The following is a 16,417-nucleotide window of genomic DNA, read 5'->3' as shown; positions in this document are numbered from 1 at the left end:
AGAGGCTGTCACGGAAATGATGGACAGGCTACCACATCCCACCCACAGAGTCCCTATTCTGCTGCTCCTTTCTCTGCTTCAAAGTCTGCAAACCTTAAAAATCGCTTCTTTCTGTCCATCTTTGTTCAGGGATTTGGGGCCCGGCACATCCCATCCTGATGCCGGGTTGCTTTGTTTCTGTCTCTCCCATGTGCTCTTGCCTTGCGACTTGATCTCTCTGTGGAAGCTGCAGTCTAGAAATAGAATTTTTGTTCCATGGGAAAAGCTGACATTCCAGGATTAGTTTTGTGCTCTGGATTGGAATGAAAACCTTAGAAAAACAGTAATCTAGAATTTCCCAAGTGGTTGAGACTAGCGCAGAGTTCACACATTTCCTTTCCTATAGAAGTGTCAATCAGTGCTGATACTTTTTTGATTTTACCTACAGGGGAGAGGAAAAATCAGAATGAATTGTTCCTGGAGGGGAAAAAAAGAATCTCGGTCTTTCTTTGTAGATTCTCCTTCCTTGGGTGGTTCCTCCCCATAACTCTTTTTTTTCCCCACCTCCTTGATGCCTGACCATACCTTGTGGGCTCCCAATTTTCACAGTATGCCCTCGTTTCTCATAGCTTACAAATGAAAGCAGAAGAAGGGGAATTCTAGACCTGCAGATGCTGTTTTGATTCTTCACTAAAACATATGGTGAATCACGTCTGAATCCTATGATGATTAAAAGAAAAAAAGATGAATAAGAGCTAGGAACAGGGTTGTGGTAACAGCTTCCATGTGTTGCCTCAGTCCCTCCCATCTAGCCCTCGAGAGTGCGGGGAGCTCCAGGCCATGGCTAGAACATTCTGTTTCTTGGACACATCTGGGAGCAGAGGGAAGGACATCCATCACGCCTGAGTGGCAGGATCCCTCCCACAGCTTTCAGGAGTATTTGGACACTGAAATGGATTCAGTTAGGGCTAAGCCTTGCTTCCATTGAAGATCGCGGTGCGGATGGAGGAATCCTATCCATCTCCTTCTGGTTGATTTCTGTAGGAATGGTGTGTGGCCCTAAAGGGGTACTCATGAGATGCAACAGCAGGAGGTGTGCTTGGTCCTTACAAGTGAACTCCAGGGAACGTGAATATGCTGCCCCTTATTGCTCTTTCCAACCCTAACACATCCTCCATCAGACTCCCGGCATGCCTGTACACTGGCAGGTTGTAACATGAGGGGAGGTGGATGGAAGAGGCTTGCAGACACCCAAGTACTTGGCATCTCTTGGTGTGAGCAGGGCAGACACAGTCTCTGCAGTCACCTCCATGGGGCTGGAAAGCAGGGGCGACTCTCAGGCTGCAAACGTCATTTGAACAAATGTGCTCAGGTCTTTGCGGGACTGAGCGAGCTGAACTTGCCTACAGCTGCCTTCGTCTTTCCCTGGGGGTGTTCCTTCTGAATCAGACTGTGTTTCCCTTCGCAGGTGGTGAGCAAGGAGCTGGTTTGCAAGTCATGCCTGACAAGGACCTTGAACAAGCTGGAGACCATGATGACCATTCTGCAAGGGGAGACAACCCAGGGCACTGTGACACCAACTGGTATCGCCGACAACATCCTCAACATCACAGGTCAGTTTTGTTTCTGGAGGAACGAGTGACATTCGACTGGGCGCTGCTGAGGGCACAGGTCTCCCTGTGCAGGGTGCTGGCCAGAAGTAAATTTTGCAGGCTTTCTCCTGTACCATTAGGGGTTTGGCTCATGCCTTTCCAAGCTGTTGGGGAGATTGCATCTAACATTTGGAGCATGGCACCCCAATGCTTTCTTCTCCCTCCACTTTTCCCAGGGTTGGCCTGGCTTTGGCAGATGCCTCTGCAGACATTTAAATGTGACAGTTGTTAATAAACTCACTAATACTTCAGGGAATTGTCTTTTTAGTAAACAATGAGTAACAGCTATAGCTTCCAGATGCTTGCCTTCCTGCTTGCAACCTGAGGAGGTTGCCAAGCTTCACTAGGGCACCCATGAACACCGTGCGGAAATTCCCACCTGGTTACCCTGGGAGGAAGCAGAGGCACCTCCTTTGTGCTCCTTGTTATGTATTTCTGAGTATTCTGCACTTTATAGTGCAAAAACTTAGTAACATATGTTTGCTTTATCCATTCTCTCCCTGTTTCCCAATCTCCCATTCTAGTCACTTCACAGGAGGAAAACAAAGCCTGTTGTGATTAAGTACTCACCACCAAACTTTGTAGATTAGCTGAGAGTCTGCAGGAATTGCTGACAGCTGATTTTTAGCTATGGGCTACTGAACACTTCCAGTGCAGAAGGTCATGTGCACAGTGTAGAGTTACAGTGGGAAGACAGTAAGGAAAGACTTGTCTGATTGTTTTGGGAAGGTGTCAGGTGTTACCTAGGCTATTTACCACTTCCTCTGTTTGCACCTTTATTTCTCTCCTGGTAGGTGACCTAATTCACCTTGTCAATACGGTTTCACAAGAATCCAAGCCCCAGGAACTGCTTTCTGATTCCCACAATTTGCTGCTAGCTCCCAAAGCCTACAACCTGTCCTCCAGCCTGATGCGTATCCTCATGAAGTCTCGAGTGCTGAATGAAGAGCCCCTTGAGCTGGTGGGAGGAGAAATCAAGGCCACAGGCAAGCGGTCTGATCCCTTTAACTTGCTTTGCTACGAAAACACACCAAACTGCCAGTTCTCCATCCCCCAGGCGTTCAACACCACCCTTTCCAACCTGACGGATGTCATTCAAGTCATGTTCCAAGTGGACTCCAATCCTTTCCCTTTTGGTTACATCAGCAACTACACCGTCTCCACAAAGGTCGCCTCCATGGAGTTTCAGACGCACAACGGGGTGCAGATCCCCATTGGGAGCCTGGACTCAGAGAAAGCCATCACCGTAATGGTGTCAAACAACACAGATGCTGACAATCTCTCTGCTGGCACTGAAGTTGTCGAGGCAAGAACGTCTGTGAACCTGATTGTGACTATGGAGAGCAACAACAGAGAAGCAGGACTGCACTTCCAGCTCACTTACAGAGTCTTGAATGGTAGTGCAGACAGATCCAACTCTTCATGTTCTTTGCTGTTTCTTCCCGGGGGAGAGGAGGGCTGGGTGTTGCAGCAAAGGAGAGCTGTGTCAAGAGAAAACTGGTGTGGGAGGGGATCTCAGGTGTAGGCAGCAAGTTCCACGCTGCATGGTTGAGGTTCTGGGCATTATCCCGTCCCCAGCATAATCCTTCCTTGTGGATTCATGCACTGAGAAGCCTTTTGCTTTTCTCAGCCCTTCTATTGAGCCACAGTAGCAGAGGAGGGAGTTCGTCCAGTGCCTCTCTTGGTCACGTACAATGGCATTCCGAGTCTCTTGCTCAGTGATCCTCTGAACTGCAGGCTGAGAGAGTGCAATCTGGAAAAGCATCTCTCCCTACTTTCTGTGCCCCTAATACTCCTCCCTGAACATCCACTGCTGGCAGCAGGCTCGTGGCCGAGCCCTCCCTGGTGTTTATAAAGTACTTTCTGTTTTTTCTCCCCCTCCTCACGCAGATCACTACATTGCAAGCGAGCCTGAGCCATTCATCATGGCTTATCTCCATCACGAACCAGAGCCCAATGAGCACAACTGCAGTGCCTCTAAGAAAATCGGCCTGGATGCCCTGGCTGGAAGTGACCACAAGCTCTACACCTTCTTCACCTCACCCAGGTAAGAGAAACCTCCCTTGTAAACTCTGTCACCCCCAGGCCGTCCCGTGGATGCACGTGAGGGATGCGCAGGGCCTTGCCATGGCTTATGCCAGGCTGCTTTGCGGGGCTGGTGCTGTTGCAGCTCTCCACAGTGCTCTGTCCTTGGAGGAGATGGCTTTCCTGGGCAGGCAGCTGCAAACAGCCATTCCTACATCCCAGCACCAGCACCTCTTCTACCCTGGCACTCCCTCCTTCCTGGACATCTGCTGCTGCTGGTGCAAAAGCAGCTCAGTGCTCTGTGATTTGCCTTTCTGATACAGGTGAGGGAGGATTCCCCCTTTTTAGAGCTGTAAGTCATGTTCCCTGTGAGCATCATGACCCTCACCCAGGGCCTCTCCTGGTGATGAGTCTCCCCCCACTGCTGCCCTTTCCTCTGCTCCAGCTACTGTAGACTGTTTGTCGTTTGTCCAGACTTCCATCCTCTGTGCAATCCCGATCCCTGAGCTTTACCAGGGATCGGGTTTTTACCAGCTTTACTCCCCAATCCCATCTTTACCAGGACTCTTTCCGCGAGGGACTCATGATGACCTTTGCAGATTCAGGGCTTGCTCCATGCAACTCATGAAACCATTTCCCAGAGCAAAGCACCATGTGTTAGCCTAATTCCTGAACTGCAGTGCAACCTTCACAAAAGCATAGAATCATAGAATAGAATCACAGAATCATTGCAGTTGGAAAAGCCCTTTAAGATCACCAAGCCCAACGTTACCCTAACCCTGCCATCCCACCACTAAACCCTGGCCCTAAGCACCTCGGCTGCCCAGCTTTTAAATACCCCCAGGGGTGGGGACTCGACCCCTGCCCTGGGCAGCCCCTTCCAGTGCTTGACAGCCCTTGTGGGGAAGCAATTTTTCCCAATGTCCAACCTAAACCTGCCCTGGCAGAACTTGAGACAGTTTCCCCTCATCCCATCGCCCATTCCCTGGGAGCAGAGACCGACCCCCCCAGCTCCCCCCTCCTCTCAGGCAGTTGTAGGGAGCAATAAGGGCTCCCCTCAGCCTCCTCTTCTCCAGGCTGAACACCCCCAGAATCTGTGTCCTCAGAGCTCATCTTTCCGACATGTGACTGGAGGAGAACGCAGGTTCCCTCGTGGGCTCCCATCCGCCCTGCTGCTTGGAGCGTGCCAGGGCTCCTTAAGCCCTGCTGTTGTGATGTTGGGTTTTGCAGCAAAGCTCTCTTCTTTTTGTCAGAGCAGGCATTGTAACTTCAGTTGCTGACTTGCTGCATGCCCAGGAGCGTGTGCGTTCATGCCTCGTGTTGTTTATGAGCCATTCCTAGGCATTATCTGGGAAGAAACGATAGGCAGCTTGGGAGTAGGTGGGGCAAGAGTGGAGCCACTGCTGTGTAAGTTGAAACAGCTTCCATGGCTTTTGGTAACAGGATGCTCAAAGAGGGATTAATCATCCTAATGAGCTAATCTGCCCCCAGCCAAAAATCATAGGGTTGCTATGGAAGTGTTGTGTGGGTCAGTGGGACACGGGGAGGGGTGGGGGGGAGAGCCGTGCAAGGCTGCCAGCACAGAGAAGAGATGTGCAACGTAGTCCCACAGGTGCTGAAATAATATGAAGATAAAGAAGAATTCAGGTGGCCTGCAGAACCCCAGAGTTTCTGCACAGCCAAAGGGTGGTGTAAATTACACCACGTTCACTGGGCTTTTCCTCTTCCTTGTGTGCTTACCTGTCCTGGCAGCAGGATGCTTTCCATGGGCACACATCCATCAGAAGGGGGTTTGTGTCCCTTCAGCAGGCGGGTTAATAACGGCTCCTTGCTGTATTTCCCTTCTCCAGAACGGATGATGCTGTCCAGAAATACTACTTCAACATCACCAACCATTTCAGCTGGTCTCCGGTGGAGGTGACTCTGGGGTTGTACACCTCCCTCTGCCAGTACTTCAGCGAGCAGGAGAAACGGTGGAAGACAGAAGGCATCATCCCGCTGGAAGAGACCAGGCCAGACCAGGCTGTGTGCTTAACCCAGCACCTCACTGCCTTTGGGGCCAGCCTGTTTGTCCCCCCAAACTCGGTCCAGTTCATCTTTCCTGTGAGTAAAACACAGCAGGGGCTGTGCAGCGTTGCCACGCACTGAGCAGATTGCTGTTGCCTAGAGGGAAGCCTTGGGCTCCTGTCGGCTTCACGTTCAGGCTGGGTTCTGACTGAGCTGTGCCCAGCTGGCAGACCGGCACAAGTACCTGCGAGCCTTCAGGAGCTGCAGACAGGCACAGCTCACGGAGGGGCTGTGTCCTCTGATCATGAATCCTGGCTTGTTGCTGCTGCTGCTAAAAACAGACCTTTGCAGATGGCTTTATTCTATATTCTGGACACCTCGCAGTGTGTTCACCTCTTAGTGAGAGCCGAATGCTCCTCCCAGCTGTCACCCAGCACTGTTTTATCCCAGCGAGCTTGCACCCGCCAGCTGCTCCCTGCCTCCCAGGGGCGTTTGGGCTTTTTCTGGCTGTCGGTGTGACGTTAAGTGGGAGCAGAGAGCTCTCGGCAGCTGCTGCAGCAGCTTCAGCCGGCTGCTGCAGTCGCTCTGCAGGGCTGTGAGCACACGGGCTGTGCAGGGACAGGTCTCTTCTTTGCATGTGGTATCATGAGTGTGAATGATGATTATAGTCAGGAAGGAGGCAGCGTGACTCTGGGGGAATGGTCCTCCTGGGGAAGGAGAGTGCTTTGCAACAGACTTCTTTTCTTTCAGGCTCCAGGCCCGGGTCTCAACTACATCGTTCTGCTGACATGTGCTGTCTGCTTTGTGACCTACTCGGTGGCTGCACTGATTGTGCACAAGCTGGACATGATTGACATTAACCGAGTGGGGGTGATTCCCTTCTGCGGCAAGAATGGGCTGTACAAATACGAGATCCTGGTGAAAACCGGCTGGGGCAGAGGGTCAGGTGAGCCCATAGTCTGCTCCTGTGCTTGATTCCTAAGGTGACATCTGCGTGGTTCCCCAGAGATCTCAGCTCAGCACATTGTGCACCAAATGTTCCCCCGCAGGGCCCAGCACTGAGCAGACGGTCAGTTCAAGGCTTCCCACAGCATTCACAGCTTTTTTTGGGTGATGATGGGGCAGGTCAAGAGCTGTGGAGGAGAGCATGCTGCCCCACCGCTGGCTGTTGGGGTGGGGCAAGCGACTGCTGCTGGAAGGAACCACCCAGTAGAGAAAAATCCCCCACCCTGCTTTCCCTGACTGGACTGTGGTTGCAGGAACAACCAAGATTGTTCCTCACTTCTGACCCTCTCCTGCAGAAGCATCCAGGTCTTGTGGGCCCTTTAGATGGGCCATTTTGCTGTCCTCCAGCATCCATCACTTTGTTCTGCCATCTGAATTTTTCCCAGCAGCCTGAAGGCTGATCTGGTTAAAGGTGTCCCTGCTCCCTGCAGGGGGGTTGGACTGGATGACCTCTAAAGGTCCCTTCCAACCCAAAACATTCTATGATTCTATAAGGCAGAAAGCTTAGCTTTCTGATCCGGGGCTGGGTTTGTAGCTAGAGCTGCCAGAAACATCATCCTGGACTTTGAAATTGGGGCAGTTGGGATGTGGAAGCTCTAAGCAAGGACGGGGTGCCACCATGTCACTCCCTAACTGAGCTCTGTTAATGCTGCCAGGTACCACAGCCCACGTGGGGATTGCCCTGTATGGCGTAGACAATAAAAGCGGTCACAGACATCTGGATGGAGAAAACGCTTTCCACCGCAACAGCCTCGATGTGTTTCAGATTGCAACAGAGCGGAGTCTGGGGAGCATCTGGCGCATCCGCATTTGGCATGACAATAAAGGTGAGACGTGAGCGGGTGTGTGGGCCTGAGGCAGCCGTTGCACATCCCAGATCAGAACCAGGCTTTGCTCTGCCTGGTGCCTGGGCCAGGAGAGAAGTACCTACAGTCTGGATTAACCCTGATGGGAGACCATGGTCACCTGCTGGCTTGGGGGAGGATTGCCTGGCAGGGGGACATGGAGTCTCCATCCTGGGGAAGGCTGAAGGCTGGTCAGCTGTAATCCTGTATGCACACGATGCAATGTGCTGTGACAGTGTCTGAAAGCATCCCTACAGCCTAGGAGGTGACCTGGCTGTGCCAAGCCTTTCTCTTGGGGACTGTGCAATTCCCACTGGTGAAGGTGGTGTCACAGGGTAACTGCTGCTGTCCCACTGAGGGGCTCTTGTGTTGCCCTCTTGGCTCTGCTGGTCCATGCAGGGAATGTCTGCCATGAAAACACAGTTCTTCATCTCTTTAACTTTCAGGACTCAGCCCCTCTTGGTACCTGCAGCATGTCATAGTCCGGGACCTGCAGAGCAGCAAGAGCTACTTCTTCCTGGTGAATGACTGGCTTTCGGTGGAGAGTGAAGAGAACGATGGCATGGTGGAGAAGGAGGTTTATGCTGCCAGTGAGTGCTTGGCCCCTGGGGCATGGGGCTGGGATGGCTGAGCAGCATGGCAGTTCTCATTGCATGGAGGAAGGGCCCACAGCAGGAGACTGCAGAGAGACGACAGAGCCTGCATGCTGGCTCTTCCTCGCTGCATTGATGCCTTGCGCAGCCAAGTGCTCTGCTGGGTCCTTTGTGCTAGAGGACAAGGCATGGCGAGGACCCAGCTGTGCAGGAGAGACCTTATAGATGCAGTGCAGATAGGACAAGGCATGGTGAGGACGCAGCTGTGCAGGAGGGACTGTATAGATGCAGTGTAGATACCTCCTTGAATATCAGCCTGCAAGGAGGGACCGTGGCAGGCCCGGCCAGGTCCCCTCTGCAGTGCAGCTGGCCCTGAGACCCTCTTTCTTCTTGTGCTCAGGTGAGACAGAGCTGAGGAGCTTCTCCCGGATCTTCGTAGCGGAGTTGCAGCGAGGTTTCTTTGAGAAGCACGTCTGGCTGTCCATGTGGGACCGTCCGCCTCGCAGCCGCTTCACCCGTGTCCAGAGAGCCACCTGCTGCTCCCTCCTCATCTTCCTCTTCCTCTGTGCCAATGCTGTGTGGTACGGTGTGGTGGGGAACGTACACCTCAGGTGCGCTGCATCCCTTGGTGCTTTGGCCAGTCCCTTACCTCCTCAGGGCCCTTCCTACGCTTCCCACCACGTAGGGCAGGACAGACCTTACATCTGCTTGGAATAGCATCATAGAATCACAGAATCATTTGAGTTGGAAAAGCCCTTTAAGATCACCAAGGCCAACCGTTCCCCTAACCCTGCCATCCCACCACTAAACCCTGGCCCTAAGCACCTCATCTGCCCGGCTTTTAAATACCCCCAGGGATGGGGACTCGACCCCTTCCCTGGGCAGCCCGTGGCCTTGAGTCTGGTCTTCCCGTTCCAAAGAATCTGGGACCAGGACATGGATGATGGATGACCAAGGACAACCTGATCAGCTTTCCCCCTTACCTGGTTGTGCTGTGTCATCCGTTAACACAGCCCATGCTCATTTCTTTCTCTGCACGTCTGAAACGCCAGGTTGTGCGATTTTGTCTCGCTCCTTGCTTCGCTGGCAACCCTGAGCGCTCCTGCTAACGCCGGTCTCTGATCTCTCTTGATTCTCTCCAGCCATGGGGCCGTTTCCAACCTGATCCCTGTTAATGTGGACACAGTGGCTGTTGGTCTGGTGTCCAGTGTGGTGGTCTACCCTCTCTACCTGGTCATTTTATTTCTCTTCCGGATGGCTCGTGGCAAGGTAATGAGGAAAAGTAGCTGCGGGCTGCCCAGACGGGTGTGATGGCACCAGGTTTGCCCCTCTGAGGCTAGATTCTGCCCTTTGTGGTACATCACTTCTCTAGCTGGTCTCTGCACTTTTCCCAGCTGCGCCTCAGTGCTGCCCTGCACTGTGGCCAGGCCCTTGCCCTTCGCAAGTCTCTGCCTCCCCCTTGAGCTGCGAGCAGCCCTTGCCCTTAGAGGGATAGATCAGTGCCTGGGTTCTGATGATGCAAAGGCAGAGACCAAACGGGCAGATTTTAAAAGCTCTTTAGGCACTCATTCCCTCTTGATTTCGGTATGCGATAGGTACCCAAATGCTGTTTAAAGGTATGACCCTTTGCTGCATTGGCAGGAGCTTAAGAGATGCTCACTGGAGCATTGCTAATGAAAGGCCTACCCGGGGTACAAATTCAGCTGTCTGAGCAGAGCTGTGGTGAGGCAGCTGTGAAAGGATTAGCTGGGGATTTAATGACTGGTTAGACACAATTAGCAGCCCCATTAAGTACTGCAGCCAGCTGCTCATGACTGATGAGCAGCAAATGTGTCTGATATTTCTTGTTCCTCTAAGCACTCCCTGCTTTGCAGGAGGTTGCAAACCTCCTGGTGGTTTCCTGGGAATTTGTACCTAGGACAGCCTAGGTGGCACTGGGCTGTGGTACACATGGATTCAAATGCCCAAGATGCCTGGGAGGCAGTGGAGGGCATGCATGTGCCTGTCTGTATAGCCCTGCTGGGCAGGCTTGGGATCCCCCAGCCCAGCCTGCACAAGCGTGGAGCTTCCCAGCAGAGCAGTGAGCTGATGGGAGTCACTGAGCAGCAGGGCTCTGAGCCACCGTGATGTTGTCACCTCCATCTTTCCCTTTTCTGCTCAAGCCTTCCCATCTCCTGCAGGTTTCCATCAAACACACCCTGACTCATTCAGACCAGCAGTCATTGGAGATCGACAACTACCTGGACTCCTCAATCCTCGACAGCTCCTTCCCCGCCTTCCCTGGGCTCCGGGCAGAGGTAAGCAGCTTCACACCTGAAAACTGGGCAGGCTGCATGGGTCTGTGTGCTCCCTGGCACGGACACAATGCCCATCCACAACTGCCCCTGCGAGAACTAACGTGCTCAAGCACCTCTGGCTCCTGGAGGTGTGGAGTCAAGGCTGATAGCAGCCCAGGCTGCCAGTGACCCCTGATGTTAACAACCTGCTGTTTTAACCAGGCACAAACCAGTGTCATGTGCCTGAAATGTCTCCGCTTCCTCTACAGGCCTTCTCTGAGCAAACCAAAACAGATCTGTTCCTGGAGGACTCCAAAAGGTAAGCAGGTTTCCAGGGATGGACCAAGAAGGAGTTTAGGGTAGTTTTCTGTTTTGGTGGACTGGGGTTTGTGCTCCCACAGCTGTTCCCCTTCTAGACAGTTCTAGGCACTAGCACAGTTGCTTTTCTTGTGCTTCCCATTCCCCACACACACCTGATTGCACCCTTTGCTTTTCTGTTTTCCTGCAGCCTCGTGCGGTGGCCCTCCAGCGAGGCCCTGCTCAGCTGGCCAGACCTCCTCAGTGACCCCTCCATCATGGGCAACACCATCCAGAAGCTGAAGAGAGGCCGGGCCAGCCGCCACCTTGGACTCGAGGCCCCATTGGCACCTGAAGAGGACAGCTTGTCGCTTGGCGTTCACCAGGGACAGCCTCGATATTTCTCTGCCTCAGGTGGGTCTGTGGGTAGCATTGCTCTGTGCCAGGGTTTGAGTGACCCGGGGAAGTGCAGGAGGAGCAACCTGGTCCCTAGGAGCCCTGGCTCAGCTCTGGAGAAGGCAGAACAGCCAAGCCTGCTGCCATCACCACTGGCTTCAATTTGAAGGGCAGAGGAGGAGGGTTGTGTTTTTTTAATGGGGATTTCAGTCTGGGAAAGCAGAAGTCCTGATGTGGGTCAGTCTGAAGTGAGTGGTCACCACACTGCCAGCAGACTGGGAGCAAGGAGAGATGTGTTCCCATGGGATTGGAACGTTGCAAGCAGCCAGCACTTCTTCACTGGTTGCAGGGCCACAGTGTGTCTCTGAACTCTCTAAATGGCTGGGGAAGGAGGAGAACTTGGCCTCCTGTATCAGCAGTTTCATGCTGGGCTCCATAGCCAAGCTGAGGATAGACAGGAGCTAGAAGACAGGGAGGAGGGGAGGGCAGTCCCATGGAGAAGGACCTCACCCCGGCCCTCCTCCTCCCCAGCTCCGCAGACGTGGTTGAGCCAGAGTGGTGACGAACCACCCCGATGTGGCACCGTGTGCTCTGCTCCTGCCAATGCTGTTCATGCTCTCTCTTTCCCCAGATGAGGATCTGATCCGGCAGATCCTGGCAGATGGAGCTAGTGGCATCTCCCACTCCCAGGACCTAGGGCCGTACATGAGGGCTGAAACAGATCTGATCTCAGGCCTGTAAGTATTCAGGGAGCACAGTCCCCCAGGCAGCAGCTGAGCCAGTGCCTCCTGTCCCTCGCCCTCCCACCCAGCTCTGCAGCAGCAGGTGGCACCCAATGAGCTGAGCTGGGCTTCGTGACATTGCAAAAGCCTGGGTCAGCCTTGTCACAAGTCACCGTGTTCTTGCTGGCCGTGATTCCTGCAGCTCCCACAGACAGAGCTCCAGGAGGGCACTGCCACCCTTCCAGGAACCACCTGGAATATCCCCGTAAAGCCCCAGCTGAAGATGTGTCTCCAGAGCTTTGTGGATTGCTGACAGAGTGCCAGGACGTGGGTTCGCCTCATGGCACTGATGGGAGGTTGAATCTCTGCTGCATTACAATGCCCAGAGCACCCTGCTTTGGGACCCTGACCACCGCCCAGCCGGGCTGGCAGCTCACTGCAGGGTAGCCCCTTCAAAGCAGCAGATCAAGGGAGGGGAAGGACTTTCAGCCCTCCTCCACAAGATGGAGAGCCTGGGCCTGCTGCTCTAGAAGTGCTTGTAACTGGTCTGGGGCTGCCTCGCTGGTGTTGGCACTGGAGTTCAGCCCACCTCGGTGCCAGCCTGCTTACGACAGAGCCAGCAGCGGCATGGCTCACCAATATCACCCCTTTGCCTTGGCAGGTCCAGCGTGTTCGGGGAGAAGGTGGAGACTGTCATGATGCAGAAGCTGAACGACAAAGGCCAGAGCCTGGCAGCTCCTCCCAGGGAAGTGAGCAGATCCGCCAAGTCGACATGGACAGGTACCAGGGCTGTGCCAGCATCAGGGCAAGGAGGGTGGGGACGTGCAGGAAGAAGGGCCATCGCACACAGCAGCACCTGGGGAGACACAGTAAACAGAAAAGGAGCCTTAAGAAAGGCTGCTCCCCTGCTTGGGATATATTTGCTATTTCTTGCCAGCTTCCCTTGGAGCTGGAACCTCAGTAAGCCCTGGGCCACCACTTGTGCTGTGACAGTCCCTGCTGTGCTCTCTAGGGAAGCTCTGCTCACTGCTTCCCCAGTTACTCTGCTCTCTGCACCCCTCTGCAGCCGTCAGTCCCTTCATCCACCCGGCATGAGAGAGTGAGCGTCTCTGTGCATAACCAGAGGGGGAAAAGGAGGCAAACGCCAAGGAAAAGTTCAAATCAACAAACAAAGCAAAGCAGAGAAGAGATGCTTCCTACTGGGTCGTGCAACACGACAGCTGGCCAGCTGGGCTTGCACAGGGCAGGGAGCAAGCTGCCAGCCCCACAAGGTCCGGGAGGTGACAAGTGCCTGGGTGCCCTGCGGGGAAGCTCAGCATCAATTCTCTTAGCGTGAGCTCTTGGCTTCCTGAGGCACAGCCTCCCTGGGGCAGGCTGCAGCATGGAGAATTGGACACAGCAGCAGTCCTCTTGGGTCTCTTAAAATCCATCATTTCATCTCAGCTGACGAATGGTTGTAGTATCTTTATGCAGGCATTGATTTGCATGGGTGGGTGAAAGAAGCTGTGTCGAGCAAGCCCCAGGGCTGGGTGGCTTGGCAGTCTGAAAGCAGCCAGAGCAACAAGTCTGTGGCTTTTCATGGGTTGGATAGCAGCACCTCTAGCCAGGCTGGACATGCCCGGTGTCCTGGGGCTCTGACAGAAAGAGGGAACCTGTCCCACTGCCCAGATCAGGATCCCGTCTCCTTCTCCTGCCCACCCTGTTGGTCTGCTTGGGAGGCTGCTCTTCTGAGGCTGGCTGTGTTTCAGTGTGCTGTCCGTGTTGCTGCTTAGTGGGAGATGTCTGGGATAATTCCTCCAGACCCACCCAAGAGTGGTGGCGAGCTCTCTACTGGGATGAGTGGTGTGCTCAGCCCTTCCTGTGCCCATTGGGACCCTTTTGCAGTAACATTTATGTTCTGTTTTTCCTCCCTCCAGTTGCAGACCAAACATTCAGGAAGCGCTTGCTGCCACCCTGGTGCTCCTATCTGGCTCATGGTATCAGTCTCCTCCTCTTCGCCACCTCCACAGGGGTCTCTGTGTGGATCGGGGTGGGCTTTTCCTCCAGCGTTGCCCTCATGTGGCTCATCTCAGGGATATTCAGCTTTCTGGCATCCTTCTTGGTCTGGGAGCCCCTGAAGGTAAGGATAACATGAGCAGTACATAAGCACATATTAGCTGTAATTAACATCTTGTCCAGATGTTAATCAAGTCATACTGGACACCGTGTGGATTGAACATCTCTCCCATCTTTGTATCCCAGTGGGAGGGCAAGGATGTGCCCACCAGCAGCAGGAGGAGAGGCAGAGCTGGGGACAGTTTGTTTTAGAGGTCATCTGGCTGCTCCGGGAGAGCACTCAGCAGCTGTGTGTGCTCGCTGCCTGCGCTGAAAGGCCCGCGGGAGCTGCTGCCCACGGTGGTTCTGGCGGCATGGTGCTCTCCACAGGCTCACGGCACTGCTTGTCTCCTCAGGTTCTGCTGGAAGCCCTCTATTTCTCACTGGTTGCCAAGCGCTTGCACCCAGAAGAAGACGATACCTTGGTGGAGCATCCGTTTGTTGACCATGTTACTGAGAAGATCAGCAAAGTCCGACCCCCACAGGGGTTTGCTCTTTTCCAGGCAAAGGAAGAGGCCCGGAAGGTCAAACTGCTGCACAGGATGCTGAAGGTAAGACATCTCCCGATGCCTAGGGCAGAGGCGGAGTGCTGACTCCAGGAGCTGAGGTACCGCCTTATGTAGGTCCTCCCAATCCCGCTGCGATCTCCTGAGCTAGTAGGTCCATGTGTCCAGTTTCTGCCTCAGTTTCCCCATCTGTAAAAGACTGGTGGTGACATTAATCTTTTCTATGAAGCTCTGAGGTGGCTGGAAAGCAGAATTGTTAGGGGGTTGATCTGGAGTGGCTGGGGCATTTGACTCCATAACTCAGGTGTTTGAGGCTCGGGCAAGGTTTTGATCTCTTTGTAGCTCATTCAGTACTAATCCTCCACACTTGTGCTGGGAATACACAGCTGCTTTAATGGAGTTGAGTTTATTTTTAACTGAGTGATTTTGCTGTAAAGGATGGAAACCCAGTAACCATCATATAAGCTGAGCAGCCAGCGTATGGGAGCTCGTTCAGGGAGCTTGTGCAGTGCATATCAACTGAAACGTGGTGCCAGGCTGGCCATTCCAAACAAAGAATATTGTTATGAACCTGTGCTCTAGGTTTCATTTTAAGCCACTTCCCATATGGAAAAAGAAAGAACAGCGTGCTCTGGGTCCCAATCCTGCTTCCCAGCAGTCAGCAATCGGTGGAAAGCACCCATTTGCTGCAGGATTGGGAACAACACCACTCCCATGTTTGGGTGCAATCCCTTTCTGCTCTCTGTTTGCCAGAATTTCCTCATCTACATGATGTTCTTGCTGGTGATCCTGCTCACCAACTATGGAGATGCCTCCCGCAACAGCAGGGCCTTCCTTTTGCAGAGCTCCATCAAGCAGCAGTTGGGCAGCAACGAATTCCTCCGCATCAAGAGGTAACTGTGAAGTCCCTGGGGATGGGGAGAAACAAGATGTTGCTTTATATCAGAGAAGCCCTGTAGGGCTGCAGTGGGGAGCAGGCTGGGGCTGGCTGTTGGGCTCATGCTCCACAGTCACTCCAGTAAGAGGTTCTTGGTTCTATGGGAGCACTGGTGCCTCTGTGGAGCTGAGCACTTGCACACGAGCACGGCATGGCAGTGAGAAGGGCCCTTTTTGTCCCTGTGGTTCTGCTTCTCCCCTGGGGAGCAGAGGGACCTGTGGGTGTCGGGAGCTTTAATTTCATTGAATTTGCATGATTTCCTTGGTGGGGTGGGACTGTGTGGTTTACAGATGTTTATCTTTCTGTATCTGGTTAAAAGGACACAAGTTTGCTCTGTCTCCAAAGTTTACAACTGTAAGTTTTAGACATAAACAGGGTCACGAGAACCAAAAATACCATCTCATATAAATACAGAGTCCTTCCCTTCCTTGCTCTGCACATATGGCTTAACTAGATTAAAATTTCCCAGCTGAGTTTCCACACCGCTGCAAGCTCCGGCAGCCCAGGCTGACATCAGAACGGCTGCCTGGGATTATCGGCTGCTTTGCACCCACCTCACTACAGAGCCCTCCATTCTTCTGTGCAAATTGGCGTGGCTCGTCCATGCCATGCAGTCACAGAAACTTTGGTTTACCCCAAGTGTGAATTGGGAGGGATACCAGTGAACTTGGTGGAGTTTCTGGGCTGGAAATGGTGTAAAGGAGGGGAGCAGAGCAGAATCTGGTCCTAAATATCATCTCTTTTCCACCATGTTGCCACAGACCTGCTGGTCTGATCCTCATCCAGGTACCAAGTGGATTCAGTCGCCTCTTGGTCTTGTGTGTCAAATAAACGCAGGTGGTCACGGGTGAGATGGGCAGAGACTGCCATAGCAGAGCTGCCCCAGGAGCCGCCGCCTCTCACGCCTTTTCCACATTGCAGGTCAGATCAGTTCTGGGTCTGGATGTCGCAGGTCTTCCTCCCATACCTCTACAACAACCGGTCAGGTCAGGAGAGCTACAGCACCACGCTGGGGACAGCCCGGCTGCGCCAGCTCAGGCTGCAGGAAGGTAGGTGGGCAAGGGCCCGTGGCTCTGCCATCAC

At 53.5% G+C, this 16,417-nt stretch overlaps 1 protein-coding gene across 1 annotated transcript in view; it reads left to right on the top strand.

The window, feature by feature from the left end:
• PKD1 (polycystin 1, transient receptor potential channel interacting) overlaps positions 1-16,417 on the top strand; it is a gene marked incomplete at its 5' end in the record, with an annotated part of 57,232 nt that overhangs the window by 35,228 nt on the left and 5,587 nt on the right. The window contains 18 exons of the mRNA XM_035895950.1: positions 1,448-1,592; positions 2,426-3,028; positions 3,522-3,678; positions 5,507-5,759; positions 6,414-6,609; positions 7,325-7,495; positions 7,960-8,103; positions 8,507-8,717; positions 9,249-9,375; positions 10,287-10,403; positions 10,652-10,701; positions 10,891-11,093; positions 11,707-11,812; positions 12,459-12,577; positions 13,714-13,916; positions 14,248-14,442; positions 15,151-15,290; positions 16,256-16,383. Of these exons, the coding sequence (XP_035751843.1) occupies positions 1,448-1,592; positions 2,426-3,028; positions 3,522-3,678; positions 5,507-5,759; positions 6,414-6,609; positions 7,325-7,495; positions 7,960-8,103; positions 8,507-8,717; positions 9,249-9,375; positions 10,287-10,403; positions 10,652-10,701; positions 10,891-11,093; positions 11,707-11,812; positions 12,459-12,577; positions 13,714-13,916; positions 14,248-14,442; positions 15,151-15,290; positions 16,256-16,383 (3,268 nt within the window). The remainder of the gene's footprint in view (positions 1-1,447; positions 1,593-2,425; positions 3,029-3,521; positions 3,679-5,506; positions 5,760-6,413; positions 6,610-7,324; positions 7,496-7,959; positions 8,104-8,506; positions 8,718-9,248; positions 9,376-10,286; positions 10,404-10,651; positions 10,702-10,890; positions 11,094-11,706; positions 11,813-12,458; positions 12,578-13,713; positions 13,917-14,247; positions 14,443-15,150; positions 15,291-16,255; positions 16,384-16,417) is intronic.

This window comes from Egretta garzetta, unplaced genomic scaffold (genome assembly GCF_000687185.1).
Source record: "Egretta garzetta isolate BGI_Z169 unplaced genomic scaffold, ASM68718v1 scaffold426, whole genome shotgun sequence".
NCBI lineage: Eukaryota > Metazoa > Chordata > Aves > Pelecaniformes > Ardeidae > Egretta > Egretta garzetta.
Note: the sequence above shows the minus strand (reverse complement) of the source record. Positions and strands in the feature narration are given on the sequence as shown.